The following is a 19,427-nucleotide window of genomic DNA, read 5'->3' as shown; positions in this document are numbered from 1 at the left end:
ATAACACAAGTAGAAGGTACTCATTTGAATGCTTATGGAAAAATTACAGATTATGGCATCATTTTACTAGGTGTTTTTATATGGTTCATCTTGACTATATTCAGTGCCTTTCATGCACTCATAAGTAGCATAGCATGATGGTTCTGAGTACCAATTTTAGAGCGACAGAAACTTGGGTTTGAAAACCTAGCTTTGTCACTTCTTAACTGTATGGTCATGGACAAATTTATTAACATTACATAGTTGTAATCTAAGCATATAAAGTGGATATGAAGATGAATGAGACAATTTAGATTTTATTGATGATACTCATTTTAAGCTTTCACTAAGGATCATTTTCAACAAAAACTTCCTTCCGCTTGTTAAGTTGTAGAAACACTTTTTAAAAATCTTTACATAAAGTATGGCATTAAGTTGCAGTTAGCAATTGAAACAAAATTTATCATTGTGTCCCTCTTCTGCATCCTCTGCTTCTCAATCCCTACTCCCACTTTTCCTCTTCCTTTGAGGAATACTAAAACAAAAATTATATATAAGTGGTTGTCAATTATGACTAGTGCTTTTATGTATAAAAACATATTCCACCAGACACTATATTAATGTAATAAAATTGTTTCTTAGTTGGCTCTTTTCTCCCCTCACTGCCTTTTCCCTCCCACCCAGGAAAAGTCTTGTTTTTGCATCTGTCCCTTGTTTACTCGAAAGACTAGTATTTCCACTGCACTCATTCTAAAGGACCACATACCTACATTGTTGTAAGCCTGTAATAAGTGAAAAGAGTGTCTGGAGTCAGCTATCTTTTTGTCTTCACTCTCCTGATACAAAGTTCAGCAAATATGAAGAGCTATAGAATATAACTTTGGCTTTTTAAAATTAACGTGTGCATTATTCAACTTAGCAGTATTTGATATTAAATATACATTTTTTAATGCTTTTAACAATACATTTTTTCTCATTTTTTTCTAGGCAGTGAGTTAATATTTATCACATGCATGGTATGTGCTAGGATATGCTTAGGCACGTTACATAAATTAGTTCATTTAATTCTCACAACAGCCCTGTGAGTTAATCTCTAAAAATAGAACAATGACCTTTTAAGTGGCAAAGCAGAGATTTCAACAGAGGACTGATGGCAAAACCTGTGTACTTTTCATTATACCATGCTGATTGTTACTGAGTATGAGAAGTTCAAGTCAGATCCACCCTTATGTCAGCATAGAACCACAATATGAATTTACTGTGTGTTTATTTGACTTAATGATAGCTGTTAACAAGTGTGACTAAATGCTTCATTGTATTTGAGGATAGCACCTTCTGTTGGGCCAAAAATGTTCTGAAAATGAAATAAAAGTAAGTGGTGCTTTTTGTTCTTTGCCAGAGAGGCTACCATTAACTGAAGTCTTTAATAAATGAATACATTTTCATATATGATGTATTGCTGAAAATATGCTTATATGTTGCCTGATTTTGTACTCAGGAAGTTATTTTTTAAAACTCCCTTAGTATATATGTCTAGAGTTTTGGGGTTTTTTTGTCTATTGCATAATGTATTCATTTTTTAACATTTTAAAGATAAATGTGAATTGTAAGCAAATTGTTCTTACTTTTTATTACCGAAAATTTCAAATATATGCAGAGGTAAAAAGAGTAGTATTATGAACCCATATGTATTTATTACCCAATTTTAATAATTACTACCTTATGGTCAATCTTGTTTTGCCTTTCTCCATTTTTCCCTACTCCATCATTTTGAAATCATTTTATTAGAAAATGTTTCAGTAGGTATCTCTAAAAAGATAGGAATATATTTTTTACTTAAACATAATCATAATACCATTATCATACCTAAGCTAAATTTTATTACTATTAAATATCCAGTTATTATTCCAAGTTCTGATTGCCTCCTCTAATGGTTTTTTTTAATTTTTCAAAATCTAAATAAAGTCCATACATATGTCTGAATATCTTTTGAGCTATAGGTTCCCCCTTTCTATTCCATGTTCTTGCAAATTTTTTGTTAAAATAGCCTGATCACTTGCCTGGTAAATTTTCCCAAAATCTAGATTTCGCTCATTACATCTCCATGATTTCATTTAAGGAAAATTATTTTCCAAGAATTTTCTTATCTTAATTTCAAATTTTTATAGTTTACTTCAAATGAATTAATGGTAAACTGGCTTATGTTAGAAAGAAAAAGTTGCTTGTGGTTATTACAAGGGGATTTTGCTGGAGTTTAAGCAGATTATTTTATGGTTCTGATCAATTTTCTTCATTTTTGTCAAGACTGAGGTAAACTTTGAAGGTGAAGAAGGTGAGGCACTTTTGAAACTAATTTCTAGCACTTAGAATTGGCATACACTCTCTGAGTAAATTACTAAAATATTTTACATGCCAACATTGCCCATAATTGTAAACCTTATTTTTCATTGCTCTTTTTCAGTTTGTTGACTCTATATATATCTAGTATTTACATGAGTTCTCTAATTTTCCTTTTCTTCACAACTGAACAGTCTTCATTTTAGTGGACTTCTGATGAAGGCTAAAGATTTGCTACTTTTATTACATCTAGCAGTTTCCATCTTGTAATCCTAATTGTATTATATCTAATGTCACAAATTTTTCCATTTCATAAGATACAAAGTATATGCATATTGAGATAATTGTACAAACACCACTACATAAAGGTGGTGCCATTCTTAAAAATAAATACCTCGCTAAAAAGGTTCAACGGCTGATGTATGAAAGCATGATTTGAGTATAGGCATATAGGTATCAGTGTATAATATGTGAAAGTGCAGGCTATATGAAAGCTAAGGGTGGCTTAAAGCAAATGAAATAGCAAACTTTGCTTTACATAGCAGGTGATATGAGAACTTATGGCATGTAGATGAAATACTTGCCACCTCTTCAAATTTGTAAGTTTAAAGGAGACATCAGCACTGAATTAACCAGATAGTAAGTAGTTCATGGCAACACCATTTGCCACCTGCATACTACACAGAATTATAAAGTGGATAAATTTGTATTTTATGTTCATGTCCCTTTCTGCGACCCTCCTGCCCCACCATAATCACCACCACTTGATTTTTTAAATGTCTTAATGTGGTTCTAAATCTCCCTATTTGTATATTCTGCATTTTCTAAACAGAATTACTATATGCTAGGTATTATGAAAGTCTTCAGTTTAAGTCACAAACTTATATTTGAAGTATCTGTTGAATAATGTGGAAAACAGAAGCAGTAAGTTACCACTACCTCACTGGAGGTTACCTTCCCAAAAGACTCCCAAGTTCCATAAATATGCTTTGCCCCCTCAGTAAGCACACTATCACCCGTACCATTCTCCATCCCACAGATATACAAGTTAATCATTCTCTGGGTGCTTTACATTTAGGCAAGTGCTATAATACAGTGTATATTTTCATAAGTTTGCAGGGAGCTGGACCATATGTGTGTCTGTGTATGTATTTTAAGCACTTACTCACTTACTCTTATAGAAAAGGTGGAATGCATTGGGGATATTGTGGAGCAAATAGCCTTCCCTTTGCCCCTTGCCTTTTTTTTTTTTTTTTTTTTTTTTTTGGTATCATTACTATACAATCACATGAGCAACATTGTGGTTAGTAGATTCCCCCCATTATCAAGTCCCCAGCACATACTCCATTACAGTCACTGTCCATCAGCATAGTAAGATGCTGCAGAGTCACTACGTGTCTTCTCTGTGTTATACTGCCTTCCCCGTGCAACCCCCCTACATTGTGTGTGCTAATCGTAATTCTCCCTCCCTCCTCACCCATCCACCCTCCACCCAGTCCCTTTCCCTTTGGCAACTATTAGTCCATTCTTGAGTTCTGTGAGTCTGCTGTTTCGTTCCTTCAGTTTTTGCTTTGTTCTTATGTTTGACAGATGAGTGAAATTATTTGGTACTTGTCTCTCTCCGCCTGGCTTATTTCACTGAGCATAATACCCTCTAGCTCCATCCGTGTTGTTGCAAATGGTAGGATTTGTTTTCTTCTTATGGCTGAATAATAGTCCATTGTGTATATATCCATTCATCTACTGATGGGCACTTAGGTTGCTCCTATTTCTTAGCTATGCATATGTCTTTTTGAATCTGGGATGCTGTATTCTTAGGGTAAATTCCTAGGAGTGGAATTCCCGGGTCAAATGGTATTTCTATTTTTAGGTTTTTGAGGAACCTCCATACTGCTTTCCACAGTGGTTGAACTAGTTTACATTCCCACCAGCAGTGTAGGAGGGTTCCCCTTTCTCTGCATCCTCACCAGCATTTGTTGATCCTAGTCTTTTCTATGTTGGTCATTCTAACTGGTGTGAGGTGATACCTCATTGTGGTTTTAATTTGCATTTCCCGATAATTAGTGATGTGGAGCATCTTTTCATGTATCTGTTGGCCATCTGAATTTCTTCTTTGGAGAAGTGTCCATTCATATCCTCCGCTCATTTTTTAATAGGGTTATTTGCTTTTTGGGTGTTGAGGCATGTGAGTTCTTTATATATTTTGGGTGTTAACCTCTTGTCGGATATGTCATTTGCAAATATATTCTCCCATACTGTAGGATGCCTTTTTGTTTGGTGACAGTGTCCTTTGCTGTACAGAAGCTTTTTAGCATGATGTAGTTCCGTTTGTTCATTTTTTATTTTGTTTCCCTTGCCTGAGGGGAGGTGTTGAGGAAAAAGTTGTTCACCTTTATATTCAAGAGATTTTTGCCTATGTTTTCTTCTAAGAGTTTTATGGTTTCATGACTTACATTCAGGTCTTTGATCCATTTTAAGTTTACTTTTGTGTATGGGGTTAGACAATAATCCAGTTTCATTCTCTTACATGTAGCTTTCCTGTTTTGCCAACACCAACTGTTGAAGAGGCTGTCATTTCCCCATTATGTATCCATGGCTCCTTTATCATATATAATTGACCATATATGCTTGGGTTTCTATCTGGGCTCTCTAGTCTGTTCTATTGGCCTGTGGCTCTGTTCTTGTGCCAGTACCAAATTGTCTTGATCACTGTGGCTTTGTAGTAAAGCTTGAAGTCTGGGAGCATAATTCCCCCCAGCTTTATTCTTCCTTCTCAGGATTGTTTTGGCTATTCAGGGTCTTCTGTGGTTCATTACGAATTTTAGGACTATTTGCTCTAGTTGCCCCTTGCCTTTTCTAGGCAACAAAAGTCCTACATCCCAGTGATCAGAATAACAGGAATACAAAATTCACACCTTATGGAATAGTTTCAAACCATTAATGTTCCCAAGGGGTAAATGAGAAGTTAACTCTACCTCTTTCCAACCACTCCAAGTAAATATGTAACCTAAGGAAATGCCACTGCAAACATAGCCTCAAGATAAGTCCTCTGCCCAATACTCTTCCCATAACCAAATACTACCCCAACCCCTTTATAAATATAATTGCTTGAACTGCTCCTCTCCCTAACCACTAATTTAAAATACCTCCTAATTAATTAAAATGGAAATTAATGAAGAGCAACTGATCAGAATTCACATAAATATACATGAAAGTTTGGGGAAGAGAAAGTAGTATAATGGTATAGCTAATGTGGATAGCAAAAAGGAATGAATGAAAGGCAATACAGAGCACACTATGAAGTCAAACAAAAATATCCTGGGCTACATTCCCTAATGGTGAGATGTCCCTGGACAAGCTACTAATTTACTGAGTCTGTTTACATGACTATCAAACAGGGAAAATTGTTGTTTTGAATATCAGGTATTTGCATAACAAAAGGAACCAATAAGTAGTAGTAATATTGCTTCAGATTTTGAAAAGTCTTACACCATCACCTTTGGAGTTTTTATGTTATCGGAGAGTGGGGAGCCCACAGGTGAGGAGATACTTAGTATCTGTAATGCTGGCCACATTGTGGTTTAATGTGTTAACTGATCTAGGCAAGAATGTTGAGAACCTGAGCTAGGACAATAGTAGTGGGAATAAAAATAAAATACATGTAAGAGATAGTCCAGAGATCAAAACTTTGAACTGTTGAATTTGGAAGATGGAGAGTTGAAAATGGTTCTGAAGTTTTGAGTAAGTAGATTGGTTGTTAAGCCACAGAGTGAGAAATAGTGGCTTTAAGCAGTAAGAAGAAGTAGTTGTGGAAGACAAAGTAATGAATCAAGTGTTTTTAATCCTGAGTTAGAATGGTTGAAAGGAGTCCAAGAAGTTACAGGTTAGGCTGTTGAATCTCAGAGGAAAAGTAGAGATTTGGAATTGACTATGAGTTCTTTTAAGTTTAGGGTCATGGTATATTTAGTTTTGTATCATCATCACCAACTCCCAAAATAAATGTGACATAAGTAAAATAGTTCTGATTCCTAAAAGTGTATAACCATTAATATAATTGAAATTTTTTAAAGCCGAGCATCTGTTGACTTTCTTATTAGTCATGCATGTGAAATGTAATTGCTTTGTCAATGCACGCTGGCTGTTTTGGAGAGATTTTGAAGGAGGGATTTACTTTATATACTGTCATCTCTTTACATTGGTCACAGCTGCTCTTTTTGGTTGCCATACTAGAAAAGGTGGAAGTTCACAGTAGTCTCAGAAGAGAAGTGAAGCCTAAAGATGATAGTGATGTCAAACAACATTTAGCCATTCTTTAAATGTCACACTAGAGTTAGCTCTAAATATCTGAAAGTGCCTTGAGGTGAACAAGAGCAACTTTCAAATGTATTTGTGTTTCTAATCAAGCTCTATTTTATCATTTAACATTTTTTCATGGAAAAGAAAAATACTTCAATGAAAAATTCAATGCTTTAATGATTGTTTAACCTTTCTATTTCTCATCGTCCTTCCTAGTTTTCCAAATAAAGTTGTTGAGATGATAAACATTTTTTAAAAGAGCTTCTTTTTTATAAACTTTTAAAAAATAAAATTTCAAATTTACTGACTTAAGTAGATATTAAAGACTAAAATATTGGAACAAAGTGGAAAATAACTTAGTATAATGATAACCATGGCCATTCCGATTACAAGAATTTGAGGATATGGAGATCCTAGGTAAGCAGTCATCTCCTAAGAAAGGCAGAACAAAACTTGTTTTTAAAAGTTACTCCAAATTAGAATTCTGAGACTAGCTTGACCTAAGTGCCTAGTAAATTGTATATATTTACTAGATAGCCCAAGTAAATCAAAAGGCTCAGGGCTGTTCAGGGAAGAAGAGAAATTTCAGCCTGGTCTGCAAATGAGATGGCATCATGGAGGTTATCTTTGCTGATATCACACACTAGCCAGCTCCTGATGCACTGCTCAGCAACCAGAGCCAGGTTAGGGTCCTTCTAGGCATTAATTAGTGTAAGACTGACTTACTCGCTGTAGAGTTTACATTCTTTTCCCTTTTAAAGTAGGAATCTTTTAAAAAGAAACAGAAAAAAAGGCGTATCTGCATTGTGGAGCATTGCACAGTTATTTTCAGTTGATAAATCAGGAACACAAACGACAAACCTTGCATCTCTTAGGGTGCCCAAATATGTGTAACTTCCTTACAGAATATGCATTTAACTTCTAATGTGTATATTCAAAACAGTAATCACTATGATACAAGTGAAACATACATAACATTATGTGTGTAGTATAATTCAAGCAATGTATTGATAAGCATAGGCAAAAAGAAGAACAGAGGAAAGTAGGCTGAAGACATTACACAGGAGGAAGTAAATACATGAAAAAATGAGCCATACCATTAATCAAAAAACCAAGTAGTGATACACTATTTAATACTTATTAGTGAGCTTTTAAAAAATACCTTTTCTGGTGATAAAAGTAATCTGTTATGCTAGGAATTTGGAAAACAGAAAAGCTTGAAGAAAAAAAAAATCACCCGTAACTCCTCCAGCCAGGGTTTACTACAGATACTATTTTGATGTAGTTCTCATTTCTTTCTCACACACACCCATTGATATGCTACTATTTCCAATAACAATATATACAATTTTTTTCATTATTAGATGTCTATAATTTGAAAGAACCTGAATGTATCCTCAATGGAAGAATCAGTTTAAATGATTGCATATTAATTCAATGTGATATGCAGCCCTTAAAATAATAATGAAGAAAATGTAACTAAAAAAAAAATGTCTACAGTCTGTTAAATCAAAAAAAGCCATATATGAAATGGTACACAGTCTGTGATTTTAGCTGTTTGTTTATATATTTTCATGCCCTTAAATTTTACTTGAAATTCCTGTTTGTCCTTCATGCCTTTAGTTTTAGTGCTACTTCTTTGAGACTCCTGCTTTCCTTCTCCAGTTCTCCCAAGGAGACTGTTTCTCAGTGCACCCATTGGGCCTAGTATCTGGTGCCATTTTAGCAGTTAACCATATTGTATAGCTACAAGGAGGCAGGACTGTGTTCTTGTCACCCTTAGCTCCCAGAATTGTGTGTCTGATGAAGCATAACATTTATTGAAGACAGATTCAAAGTATAGAACTGAGGTTTTATGGGACAAAAAAGGGAAAAGTTATTCCTGCTTTCTAGTAAAACTATAATCATCTAATGAAAAACAATGTAAATAGAAGAGCGATGTGTATGTATATACCCTAAAGAAGTAAATCCTTAAAAACTGCAAGTGGGGAAAAGTCCTCAAGAACAAATTATAAATAAGGTGTTAACAAGAGAAAATAACACCTGATTCCTGTATTCATGAAATCAAGGACCAAAATAAATACTTCCCAAATAGGCATGTTCCCTTTTATGCAGCATTAAGATCTATAGTTTGATATTATGTTGCAGTATTGATAACTGGGAGTGGAGAGCATTTTCAGCATATGTACAAGCAGTTACAAATCCAAAAATCTTCTTATACCATGTGGCATTTATTAATAATACTGTCTTGGAATATTACCACCTCTCCAAAAACAAGATGTGATCTTTCCAGAGCTCTCCTGTACAGGTCCCAGTACCTCACAGACACTCCAGAATGCTTCAGTAATTTGAATTTTCGTATGAAGAGGATATTTTGGAGCTAGATCTCTTTAGAGGAAGCTTAATGTATTAAAATGTACAATTTTAACATCAGATACTTAGTCTGAAGTGCTTAATTATCATTTTTGTAGTAAGTTTGGATTTTTCCCTGTTGGTCAGAGGCCCCAGCTTTCTTCTCCTTTAGTTAGAGCCCTGGATTTTCTTTTCAGTTAGAGGCCCCATGTATAAAACATAACATTTCAGGAAGAAAAGATGCCCATCAAGGGTGGAAATGATATAATGAAATAGAATCTAGCAGCACTTCGGCTATATTCATACAACAGCTGGGACACAGATTTTCATGTACTTAAATTTTAATGTACTTAAAACATACGGAAATTGAGCCTGTTATTTTCTCCATTGTACTAAAGTACATATTAGTATCAAATGTAAATTATAGATATGAAACTAGAGAATAGAGTAGCTTCTTTCAATCGTAATATCCAGCTTGACCTGTTACAATCTCGATTATGTAATTGGGGGATATATTTCTTCTGATTTTTTTTTTTTCAACCTGGTAGTCATGTTTTTTGTACAGTCAAACCACTCACCCTTAAGTTACTGACTTTATGAGAGTGAGTTGATCTCTTATGATTTTCCTAATAAAAGCTCTTGAGACATACAGAACAATCTGATTTTAATTAATTAAACCCTTTAAGTTAGTTCTGCTTAATCTTTTTTTTTAATCAGAGAATCCTAGCTAGGTTCAATATTCCCTCTCCAGGAAAAAAATACATATATATGTAAAATTTTATAAAACATTAGTAGCCAGTGTTTCCCCTGAATCTAATTTCCTGTATTATGAACCTCTGCTTTATATTATACACTTTTATTATATATTTTTGATACATTCATTGTAAACTCAGTATACTGTATGCTTTTAGAAATGTCAAGGAATCTCAACCTAAAGCAGATTCTCCATAAAGCTTTTCCACAACACTAGTAGAGTTCTTGTATATTTCTAATACATTATTCACATATAAACCTGAACTTTTCTGAACTGTTTGAAATATTTACTACATATGCTCTATTTTTCTGTCAGTCTTACTTTTCCGACAGTTGTCTTTCAACCAACAACAGATTTTTTTTCTTACTCTTAGATTCTGAAGAGGCTCGATCCACAAACCCTTCCAGTGTTGAAGAAAATATTGACTCTGAGACAGAGAAAGTCTCTCTCATCTGTGAAAGTAAACAGATAATTCCCAGTAAAGCACCTCTTCCATCTGCCCTTGATGAGTATGAGTTCAAAGATGATGACGATGAAGAAATAAATAAAATGATTGATGACAGACATATTCTTAGGAAAGAGCTACGAAAAGAGAATGAATCTGAAGTAGAAAAGAACAGTTTATTTGCAAAACAGGAAAAAGCTTTCTATCCTAAGTCATTTAAAAGTAAAAAACAAAAGCCATCTAGGGTTTTGTATTCAAGTTCTGAAAGTTCAGATGAAGAAATTCTTCAGAACAAAAAGGTTTCTGTCCCATGTTCTGTCCCTGAAACATCAAATTCGGATACACAAACAAAAAAGGAATATGGAGTTTCAAATGAACACAAACAGAAAGGCAAAGTTAAAAGAAAATTAAAGAACCAGAACAAAAATAAAGAGAACCAAGAGCTGAAGCAAGAAAAAGAAGGGAAAGAAAACACCAGAGTAACAAACTTGACAGCTAGCACTACACTGGATTGCTCAGAAAAGACCAGAGAGGAGGGAAATTTTAGGAAATCATTTAGCCCCAAAGATGATACTTCATTACATTTATTTCATATTTCCACTGGTAAATCTCCCAAACATTCTTGTGGACTTAGTGAAAAGCAGTCAACACCGTTAAAACAAGAACATACTAAAACATGTTTATCACCAGGAAGTTCTGAAATGTCATTACAGCCTGATCTTGTCCGGTATGATAATACAGAATCAGAATTCTTGCCAGAAAGCTCAACTGTAAAATCTTGTAAGCATAAGGAAAAAAACAAACATCAGAAAGATTTCCAGTTAGAATTTGGTGAAAAGTCAAATGCCAAAATAAAAGATGAAGATCATAGTCCAACATATGAGAATTCAGACAGCACACTGAAAAAAATTGATAAAGAGGGCAAAACATTAAAAAAGCATAAATTAAAACATAAAGAGAAGGAAAAAGAAAAGCATAAAAAAGAAATTGAAGGTGAAAAGGAAAAATACAAGAATAGAGATGGTGCTAAAGAACTACAGCGGAGTGTGGAATTTGATAGAGAATTTTGGAAAGAGAATTTTTTTAAAAGTGATGAAACTGAAGATCTGTTTTTAAATGTGGAACATGAAGCCCTAACAGAAAAAAAATCCAAGTTGGATAAAAATGTAAAAGATGATAAGTCAACCAAGGAAAAGCATGTCTCAAAAGAGAAAAACTATAAAGAAGAAAGAGAAAAGATGAAGAAGGAAAGTGAGAAATCTTGTAGGGAGGAGAAAATAAAAGATTTAAAAGAAGAAAGGGAGAATGTACCCATAGATAAAGAAACAGAATTCATTTCTTCAGGTGTAAGTGCCAGTGAGGAATCTATAGGGTTACATTCAGTGGAAAAGGAAATAGACATTGAAAAACAAGAAAAGCATATAAAAGAAAGCAAGGAAAAGTCTGACAGACGATTTCAAACCAAGGAAAAGGACATTGAGAAGATAGACAGAAAAAATCCTGAAAAAGAGAAAAAGATAAAACATGAGCATAAGTCAGAGAAAGACAAATTAGATCTTAGTGAATGTGTCGACAAAATAAAAGAAAAAGACAAGCTGTATTCACATCACACAGAGAAATGTCATAAAGAAAGTGACAAGATAAAAACTGTTAAAAAGACTGATGACAGAGAGAAGAATAGAGAAAAGATAGATAGAAAACATGACAAAGACAAATCTGAAAAAGAGAGGCAACCAGCAGAAAGCAAAGAAAAGCACTTAATGGAAAAAAAAAACAAGCAGTCAGATAATAGTGACTATACTAAATCAGAAAAAAGCAAAAATAAAGAAAAAGACAGGGAGGTAGATAAAAAAGAAAAACCTAAAGACAAAGAAAGTGTAAGTTTAACTAATTCCAGACACTTTCAGGAAGAGAAGAGGTCAAGTATAGCAGACAGCAGTAAAGCACAACTTGAAAAAACTTTGCCCCTTAGAGAAAAAACAAAAGATGAACCTTTGAAAACTCCTGATGGAAAAGAAAAAGATAAAAAAGATAAAGATATAGACAGATATAAAGAACGAGACAAACATAAAGATAAAATTCAACTAAGTAGTTTACTCAAAGTAAAATCTGAAGTGGATAAACCTAAACCTAAGTCATCACCAGCATCAAAAGATAACCGACCTAAAGAAAAGAGGTTAGTGAATGATGATTTAATGCAGACGAGTTTTGAAAGAATGCTAAGCCTTAAAGACCTAGAAATAGAGCAGTGGCACAAAAAACATAAGGAAAAAATTAAGCAAAAAGAAAAGGAGCGATTGAGAAATCGTAATTTTTTAGAACTTAAAGTAAAAGATAAAGAAAAAACAAAGCATGCACTAGCTGAGTCCAAAAATAAAGAACTTACTAGGTCAAAGAGTTCAGAGTTGACTGATGCTTATACCAAGGAAAAACAATCTAAAGATGCTGTAAGCAACAGATCACAATCTGTCGACACCAAAAACATAATGAATTCAGGGAAGTCATCCTTTCTTTCAGATAATAGCTTAAACAGATCTCCAAGATCAGAAAGTGAAAAGCCAGGCCTCAGCTCCAGATCTGTATCCATGATTTCCATTGCTAGCTCAGAAGATTCTTGCCATACGACAGTGACCACCCCAAGGCCTCCAGTTGAGTATGACTCTGATTTTATGTTAGAGGGCTCAGATTCCCAAATGTCCTTTTCTCAGTCACCGTTTTTGCCTGTTGCCAAATCTCCTGCCCTTCATGAAAGGGAGTTGGATAGCTTAGCTGAACTGCCAGAGCGGATTAAACCACCATATACAAGCAGACTTCCAACACCCCATGTCCGATCATCATCTGTAGAAGATGTTAAACTAGCTGTGAATGAGGGGAGACCAACTGTAGAAGTTCGAAGATGTAGCATGCCATCTGTCATTTGTGAACATACAAAACAATTCCAAACAAAATTAGAAGAAAGCAATCAAGGTGGTTTAACTGTGCCAAGAGATGGTTGCCCTTCTCCCAAACCTGAGGTATCGTCAAATATGCCTGAAAGAGAACTTTCAAATGTGTCTAATATGCATTCCAGTTTTGCAGCCTCTCCTACTAGGTCTGTAAACAGCAAATATATTTCAGCTGATATAAATGTTATCAAGAGTACTGCTCCAGTGAGCACTTTAATGGATAGTCCTGTGCATTTAGAACCATCGAATCAGGTTGGTGTGATCCAGAATAAATCATGGGAGATACCTATTGATAGACTGGAGTCATTAAGCACCAGTGACTTTATTTGCCCAAATTCTAGTACACCTGATCAAGAGTCTTCTGTTCAGGGTTTTTGTAACTCTGAAAACAAAACATTGAAAGAAGAGAATACTGATTTTTTATCCCTGCATCAGACTGAACTGCCAGGAAACTCTTGTGCTCAGGGTCCAGCATCCTTTCTGCCTTTACAGCAACCTTGCTCTTTCCACAGCCAATCGCTTTCAAATGCTGAATCTTTTTCTAAACACATGTCTTTGTCATATGTTGCCAGTCAAGAGCCAGGTATTTTACAACAGAAAAATGCAGCTCAAATTATCAGTTCTGTTTCAGATACTGATAATGAATCTACGAAAGATATGGAGAATGCATTTGTCCTAACAGATGTTCAAAAGACAGGTGCCTTTGTCTCAATGTACTCTGAAAGCACTGTTCAAGAAGCATCACCAAATTCTGAGAAGACTAATGTACCATCAGAAAAGGACTTTAATGCAGGTGATGCCTCTTCCCAGCTAAGTACAAATTATACATTTAGCAAACTAATGTATAAGTCTTCCAAGGGCCATGAAGTTGAAAACAGCACTTCTGGTATTCAGGTTATTTCACATGAAAAAGAGAACAAACTGGAGAGTTTGGTTGTAACTCATTTGAATGATAAGTGTGATCCTGATTTATGTGAGATGAATGCAGGGATGTCAAAAGGAAACCTAAATGAACAAGATAATCCAAAACATTGTCCTGAAAGTGAGAAGTGTTTGCTTTCCATCGAAGATGAAGAATCACAACAAAGCACTTTATCAAGTCTTGAAAACCATTCACAACAATCAGCTCAACCAGAAGTGCATAAATATGGTCAGTTAGTTAAAGTAGAACTAGAAGAAAATGCTGAAGATGATAAAACTGACAACCAAATCCCTCAAAGGATAACTAGAAACAAAACAAATACAGTGGCAAATCAAAGCAAACAGATTCTTGCTAGCTGTACGCTGTTAGCAGAAAAAGACAGTGAATCTTCATCTCCTAGAGGAAGAATAAGATTAACTGAAGAAGATGATCCTCAAATTCACCACCCACGGAAAAGGAAAGTCTCACGTGTACCTCAGCCTGTACAAGTGAGCCCCTCTTTACTACAGGCAAAAGAGAAAACTCAGCAGTCTCTTGCAGCCATTGTAGATGCTCTGAAACTAGATGAGATTCAGCCATACAGCTCAGAGAGGGCAAACCCATATTTTGAATACTTGCACATTAGGAAAAAAATTGAAGAAAAGCGCAAATTGTTGTGTAGTGTTATTCCTCAAGCACCTCAGTATTATGATGAATATGTGACATTTAATGGATCGTATCTCCTGGATGGAAACCCCTTAAGCAAGATTTGCATTCCCACAGTAAGTAACATCACTTGATGTATACATCTACAGTCCTGTCCAATAGAACTATAATGTAAGTTGCATGTGTAGTAACTTTTCCTCTCCATTGGCCTTTATCTACCCAGTCTGTTCTAAGGTCAACTGTACATTATTTTTCTTACTTTCAAATATGATTTTATGCATTTACTCCCACTCAGCTAGTTGTCATTTTAGCAAAGTAATGTCTTCATGTGTATGGGACCTAGTTATAGAACCCATTAGAAATGTGGTGAAAACATCTCCAAAGTCAGTAACGTTAAGTGTTTATTCTTCAGTTAAATATTTTTCTTATAATTTAATCAGAATGCTGCCATTTTTCCAGAGGAGATCAAGGGAAGAAAAATATGACTGCAGGTCGAATTCCCAAAAATCAAGTGAACAGGGAGAGGGGGAAAAAAAGAAAAAGACTTGTCACAACCTGATATCTACTGTGGTTGTTGGTACCAGCACACAGAAACACTACAACAGGATTCCAGGAGTGGTTGCGAACAAGAAAGCTGCCAGATTTTATAGTCTAGAGACTCTTGGGACTCACAGATAACCAAAAGACAAAATCTCCAAGCATGATTACAGTACAGCAGGGATGAAATAGCCAGTGTTTCTGTAATACCTTCCTATGTTGATAGATAATAACTGCATTTGTGGGGTGAGGGTGAGGATTTAATAATACAGGTAACTGTTGAACCACTGTGTTGTGTATTTGAACCCAATATAAGATTGTGTATCAACTATACCTCAATTTCAAAAAAAACCTCCAAGCATGATTTACTTAAAGGTAAATGAGGAAAATAGCAAAGGAAGAGTTTTCCTCAGAAAGTATCCATATATTATTTTGGTGGTTTTACTACTCTGTACATTGATATATGTTGAGAATTCCCAGATTTATATATCCCCAAACATCTCTTCTTAGCTTCTTTTTGCTAACTTGATAGCTCCACTTGGATGTCCATGAGCCCCATGCACTCAGCACGTCAGCACTGAATTTAAAAGGCCTGCTTCTCTTTCTCTTCTCATGGTCCCTCCAGTGGTCTGTGTGACTAAGCCATGTCCTCATACTAACAGACCTGCAGGGCTTCCTTGGCTACTCTTTCTTTTTTGTCCTTATTCAGTCAATCAGTCATTTTTTAGACCCCCATCCCTTTCACTCTCTCCTGCATCTCACACCAGTGCAACAGTGCTCCCTTACTTCCTTGCTTAGAATCTTGTCCCCTGATGTGTATTCTCCAGACACAACAGTGAGCTTTAAGACTTTTCAGTGATTCTCCATCACATACAAAGTTTACCCTAATGTGTTATGCATAATGTCTGTTTCACAGCACATTAATTAAATACCTACCAGGGGAAGGGGGACTTTCATTGTCAAATAAGTTTCAGAAACACCATTAATCTAAAAAGAAATAGGTTTCCTCACTGCAGGACTTCTCAGAACCATTAAAGTTTATTTTAATTGTAAAACACCTGAATAAGCACATATATACACATATATACAGTGCTTCCCAAACTTTGGGAACTATTTCCTTTAAGTCATCTTTATAGACCTAATGTTCTGTGGAAGATACTTCTAAAAAAGCTGGTTGACAGAATAGACTACATCCATTATTACTTTGGCCCTGCTGATCTCTCCATCCTGTACCCCACCATTCCTTCCCTCTGATTTGATGTTCCTGGAACTCAAGACTACTTGTAGTTGCCTCTAGCCACCATACTGTTTGTTTCATGCATTTGAGCAAACCCTCCTCTTCTGGGAATTGTCTCCTTCCCTTCTTTCCCTTTCTTTTTTACCCTGCAGCTCATTTTTCTTATCTCTTAACTCTGGCTTTTTCTTAAAGATTTAGCTCAGGCATTACCACCTCAAAGAATCTTTCTCTGACAACCCATCCTCAAAGGAGTAAATAGTCTTCTTCTGTGCTACTTGAAAGGGAGGCCCTTATGACTTTGAAAAACTAAAACAATAGCACCAAACTCCACTGTTACTCTTGTTAAATGTAGAGATGTTTAAAGGACACAGAAATCAAACACATTGTTGTAGTTTGAGACCTGAAAAATTATCAGCCCCAGTTATTTATGTAGAATTTTCTGCATTGATTCAACTGAATCCTTGTGATGTTATTTAGCATGTTTTCTCTGCAATTCCTGTAAACTGTTTACGGAGTATAGAGTCTTGATAAGATGGAGGATGATTCTTTGGCAAGAACTTTTCATGTGTGCTGTTGTGTAATTTCTAGAGCACCATATCAGGAAGCACATAATAGCTGCTAGTCCCACCTTCAGAAGAGTCAGCTAAGTTGTTATACTGTGTCAGAACATACTGAGGTATCTTGCTTTGCCCTCATATGCTGACAAGTGTAAGCGAGGATGATACTCTAAAAGGCAGAAGGAAAATACTCAGGGAACACAGGCAGTTATTGCCATGCTTGGATGTCTGCATTACCAATGAAGTGCATGCATAGATTCTAGAGTCCACTTCCTTAACCTCCATCATCTACTAGAAAGCACGGTCCCCTATAATAATCAAATTAGAGGTGAACCAACTCCAGCATTTTTGGAGTATGGATAGACAAAGTGAGTTATCACACATAATAAAGCTTGAAAACCTCAAATATATTAGAATACAGTTTCATCTACTTTTATAAAAGACTTAATTCACTAAATGTAAAACTCAGCACTTCAGTTTGATTTTTATCATGTCTGCAGAGACTTCATTTACTATACTGATACACTCAAACTGCTGTAATCTTTAGGACTGTTTGCTCAGTGCTTTTCTGCTCTTGTGACTCCTCCCTCTGTGAGCTGCCACTTACTGATGCTCTGAAATGTGTCTCTGTAGTAAATAACTTTCTTAGTTCTTCTCATTTGCTCTTTGAAATTTGCTCTGACCTCAATTAAAACATCTAAATTTTCTGGAATGCTCTGCTCTGTTAGAAACAGTTGGAATTTACTGAGAAATAACAACCAGTTGAATAATTATTACTGTGTTACTTAATTCTGAGAACATCAGGATTGTTTTCATTAGGTTATACACTAAGCCTTTAAATTTATAAGAATAGCCCCACTACTACAAATAAAACCTAATATTTTTAATTGTATATTTTTTAAAAATTAGATTACACCACCACCTTCACTGTCAGATCCACTTAAAGAGCTTTTTCGGCAACAGGAAGTTGTAAGGATGAAACTACGTTTGCAGCACAGCATTGAAAGGGTAAGAAGTATTTAAATCTACATTTATGCCTTATTACACATTATTTTGTAACAGTTTTTTAACAGTAGATTATAATGGCAGCTTTTTATTAGTGGATTTTTCTTAGAACCATTTTGGGAAATGGTATGATCTTACCTATACAATTAGATGGAGAATTTTTAAGCCTGTTTTAGGATAGCTGCTCTTTTGTTACAATTCATGTCAAGTATGTTTTTGATGTATAAAAATCTCTAGTAATTTCTTGTTGTCATTTGTTGAATTTGTAGAACTATAGCAGGAGATTTCTAGTTGGACATTGGATTTCCAACTTTTGCAAAATACTTACAGAGACTGCTTATTGGTCCATCTAGTTTACCTTAGTCTTCCAGTTCCTTGGCATGAAGTGACAGGAAAAACCTATCTATTTATAGAAATCATAAAGGTATTTCACTCGGGTTGACAAAAATTTAACAGCTTCTTAATCTTTTGGGAGGGTCAGGGACTTCTGAAACTGTGTATATGAAACTGATCCTTCACAGAGGTATACACATACTAATATATAAAGAAAACCATGTGTGCAATGTCTTTGATCCATACATGATTAATTCCCTAAGGCAAAGGTTCTTAACCTTTTTTGTGCCATGAACCCCTGTAACAGTCTGGTAAATATAAAGCCTTTTCTCAGAATAATGTTTTTAAATGAATAAAATAAATGTATAGCATTACAAAGAAAACAATAAATAGAAGAAAGAAGCACTGATAACTTATGATACTGTGCATGACCTGTGTCAATGAGCAATTTGTTAACAATGAAAAGTTATGTCATATAACACAAGTCACTAGCTATTTCAACCATTAGACATGTTTCAAGCCACCTAATAAATACTCATCTATGCATCTGCCCCTGTTGTAAAAGTCATGCTACCTTATGGACAGTTAAGAAATCTCATTTGAACTGTGTAATTTGCAGAACTTTAACAAATAGCAAAAATGACTCTCATCCTTCCACATACTGACCAACCAAAAAGGTAGAATTACAGAATACAGGAAAGCAACTTAAAAATCTGACTAGTGTGAGCGCAGTTTATTTTGGTGGCAAGATAAACTTCTGGCTACAGCAGTGCTTGGTAGTTGACCGGCTATTTTGTGCAAGTGTCTCTACACAGGAAAACTGCAATCATGTGTCACATAGCAGCAGCTCTAATAACTACTAGGATTTCAAAGAAAAGATTAGTGTAAAACTTCGGGGCAATATCTGCAACAATTATAATATGAGTTGAAAATATTTGTGATTTTGATGGATAGCTAAGTTGCAGATCCTTCTGAAATTACTGTGGTTTGTGGCCCACATTCACAATTGAAAGAAATGTCAAATTGGAGATCAATAAAATAAAGATGATTTTTTCCCATCCCCAAGTGCACAGATGATCCTTC

General features: G+C 35.1%; 1 protein-coding gene across 4 annotated transcripts in view; it reads left to right on the top strand.

Annotated features, from left to right (window-relative positions):
* ANKRD12 (ankyrin repeat domain 12) overlaps positions 1-19,427 on the top strand; it is a 182,495-nt gene that overhangs the window by 154,839 nt on the left and 8,229 nt on the right. For all 4 annotated transcript variants that reach the window (XM_036880673.2, XM_057504041.1, XM_036880672.2 and 1 more), the window contains 2 exons: positions 10,092-14,791; positions 17,916-18,014. In XM_036880673.2, the coding sequence (XP_036736568.2) occupies positions 10,092-14,791; positions 17,916-18,014 (4,799 nt within the window). The remainder of the gene's footprint in view (positions 1-10,091; positions 14,792-17,915; positions 18,015-19,427) is intronic.

Source organism: Manis pentadactyla, chromosome 6 (assembly GCF_030020395.1).
Source record: "Manis pentadactyla isolate mManPen7 chromosome 6, mManPen7.hap1, whole genome shotgun sequence".
NCBI classification, from domain to species: domain Eukaryota; kingdom Metazoa; phylum Chordata; class Mammalia; order Pholidota; family Manidae; genus Manis; species Manis pentadactyla.
The sequence above is the reverse complement of the archived record's forward strand: the minus strand, read 5'-3'. Positions and strand labels throughout refer to the sequence as shown.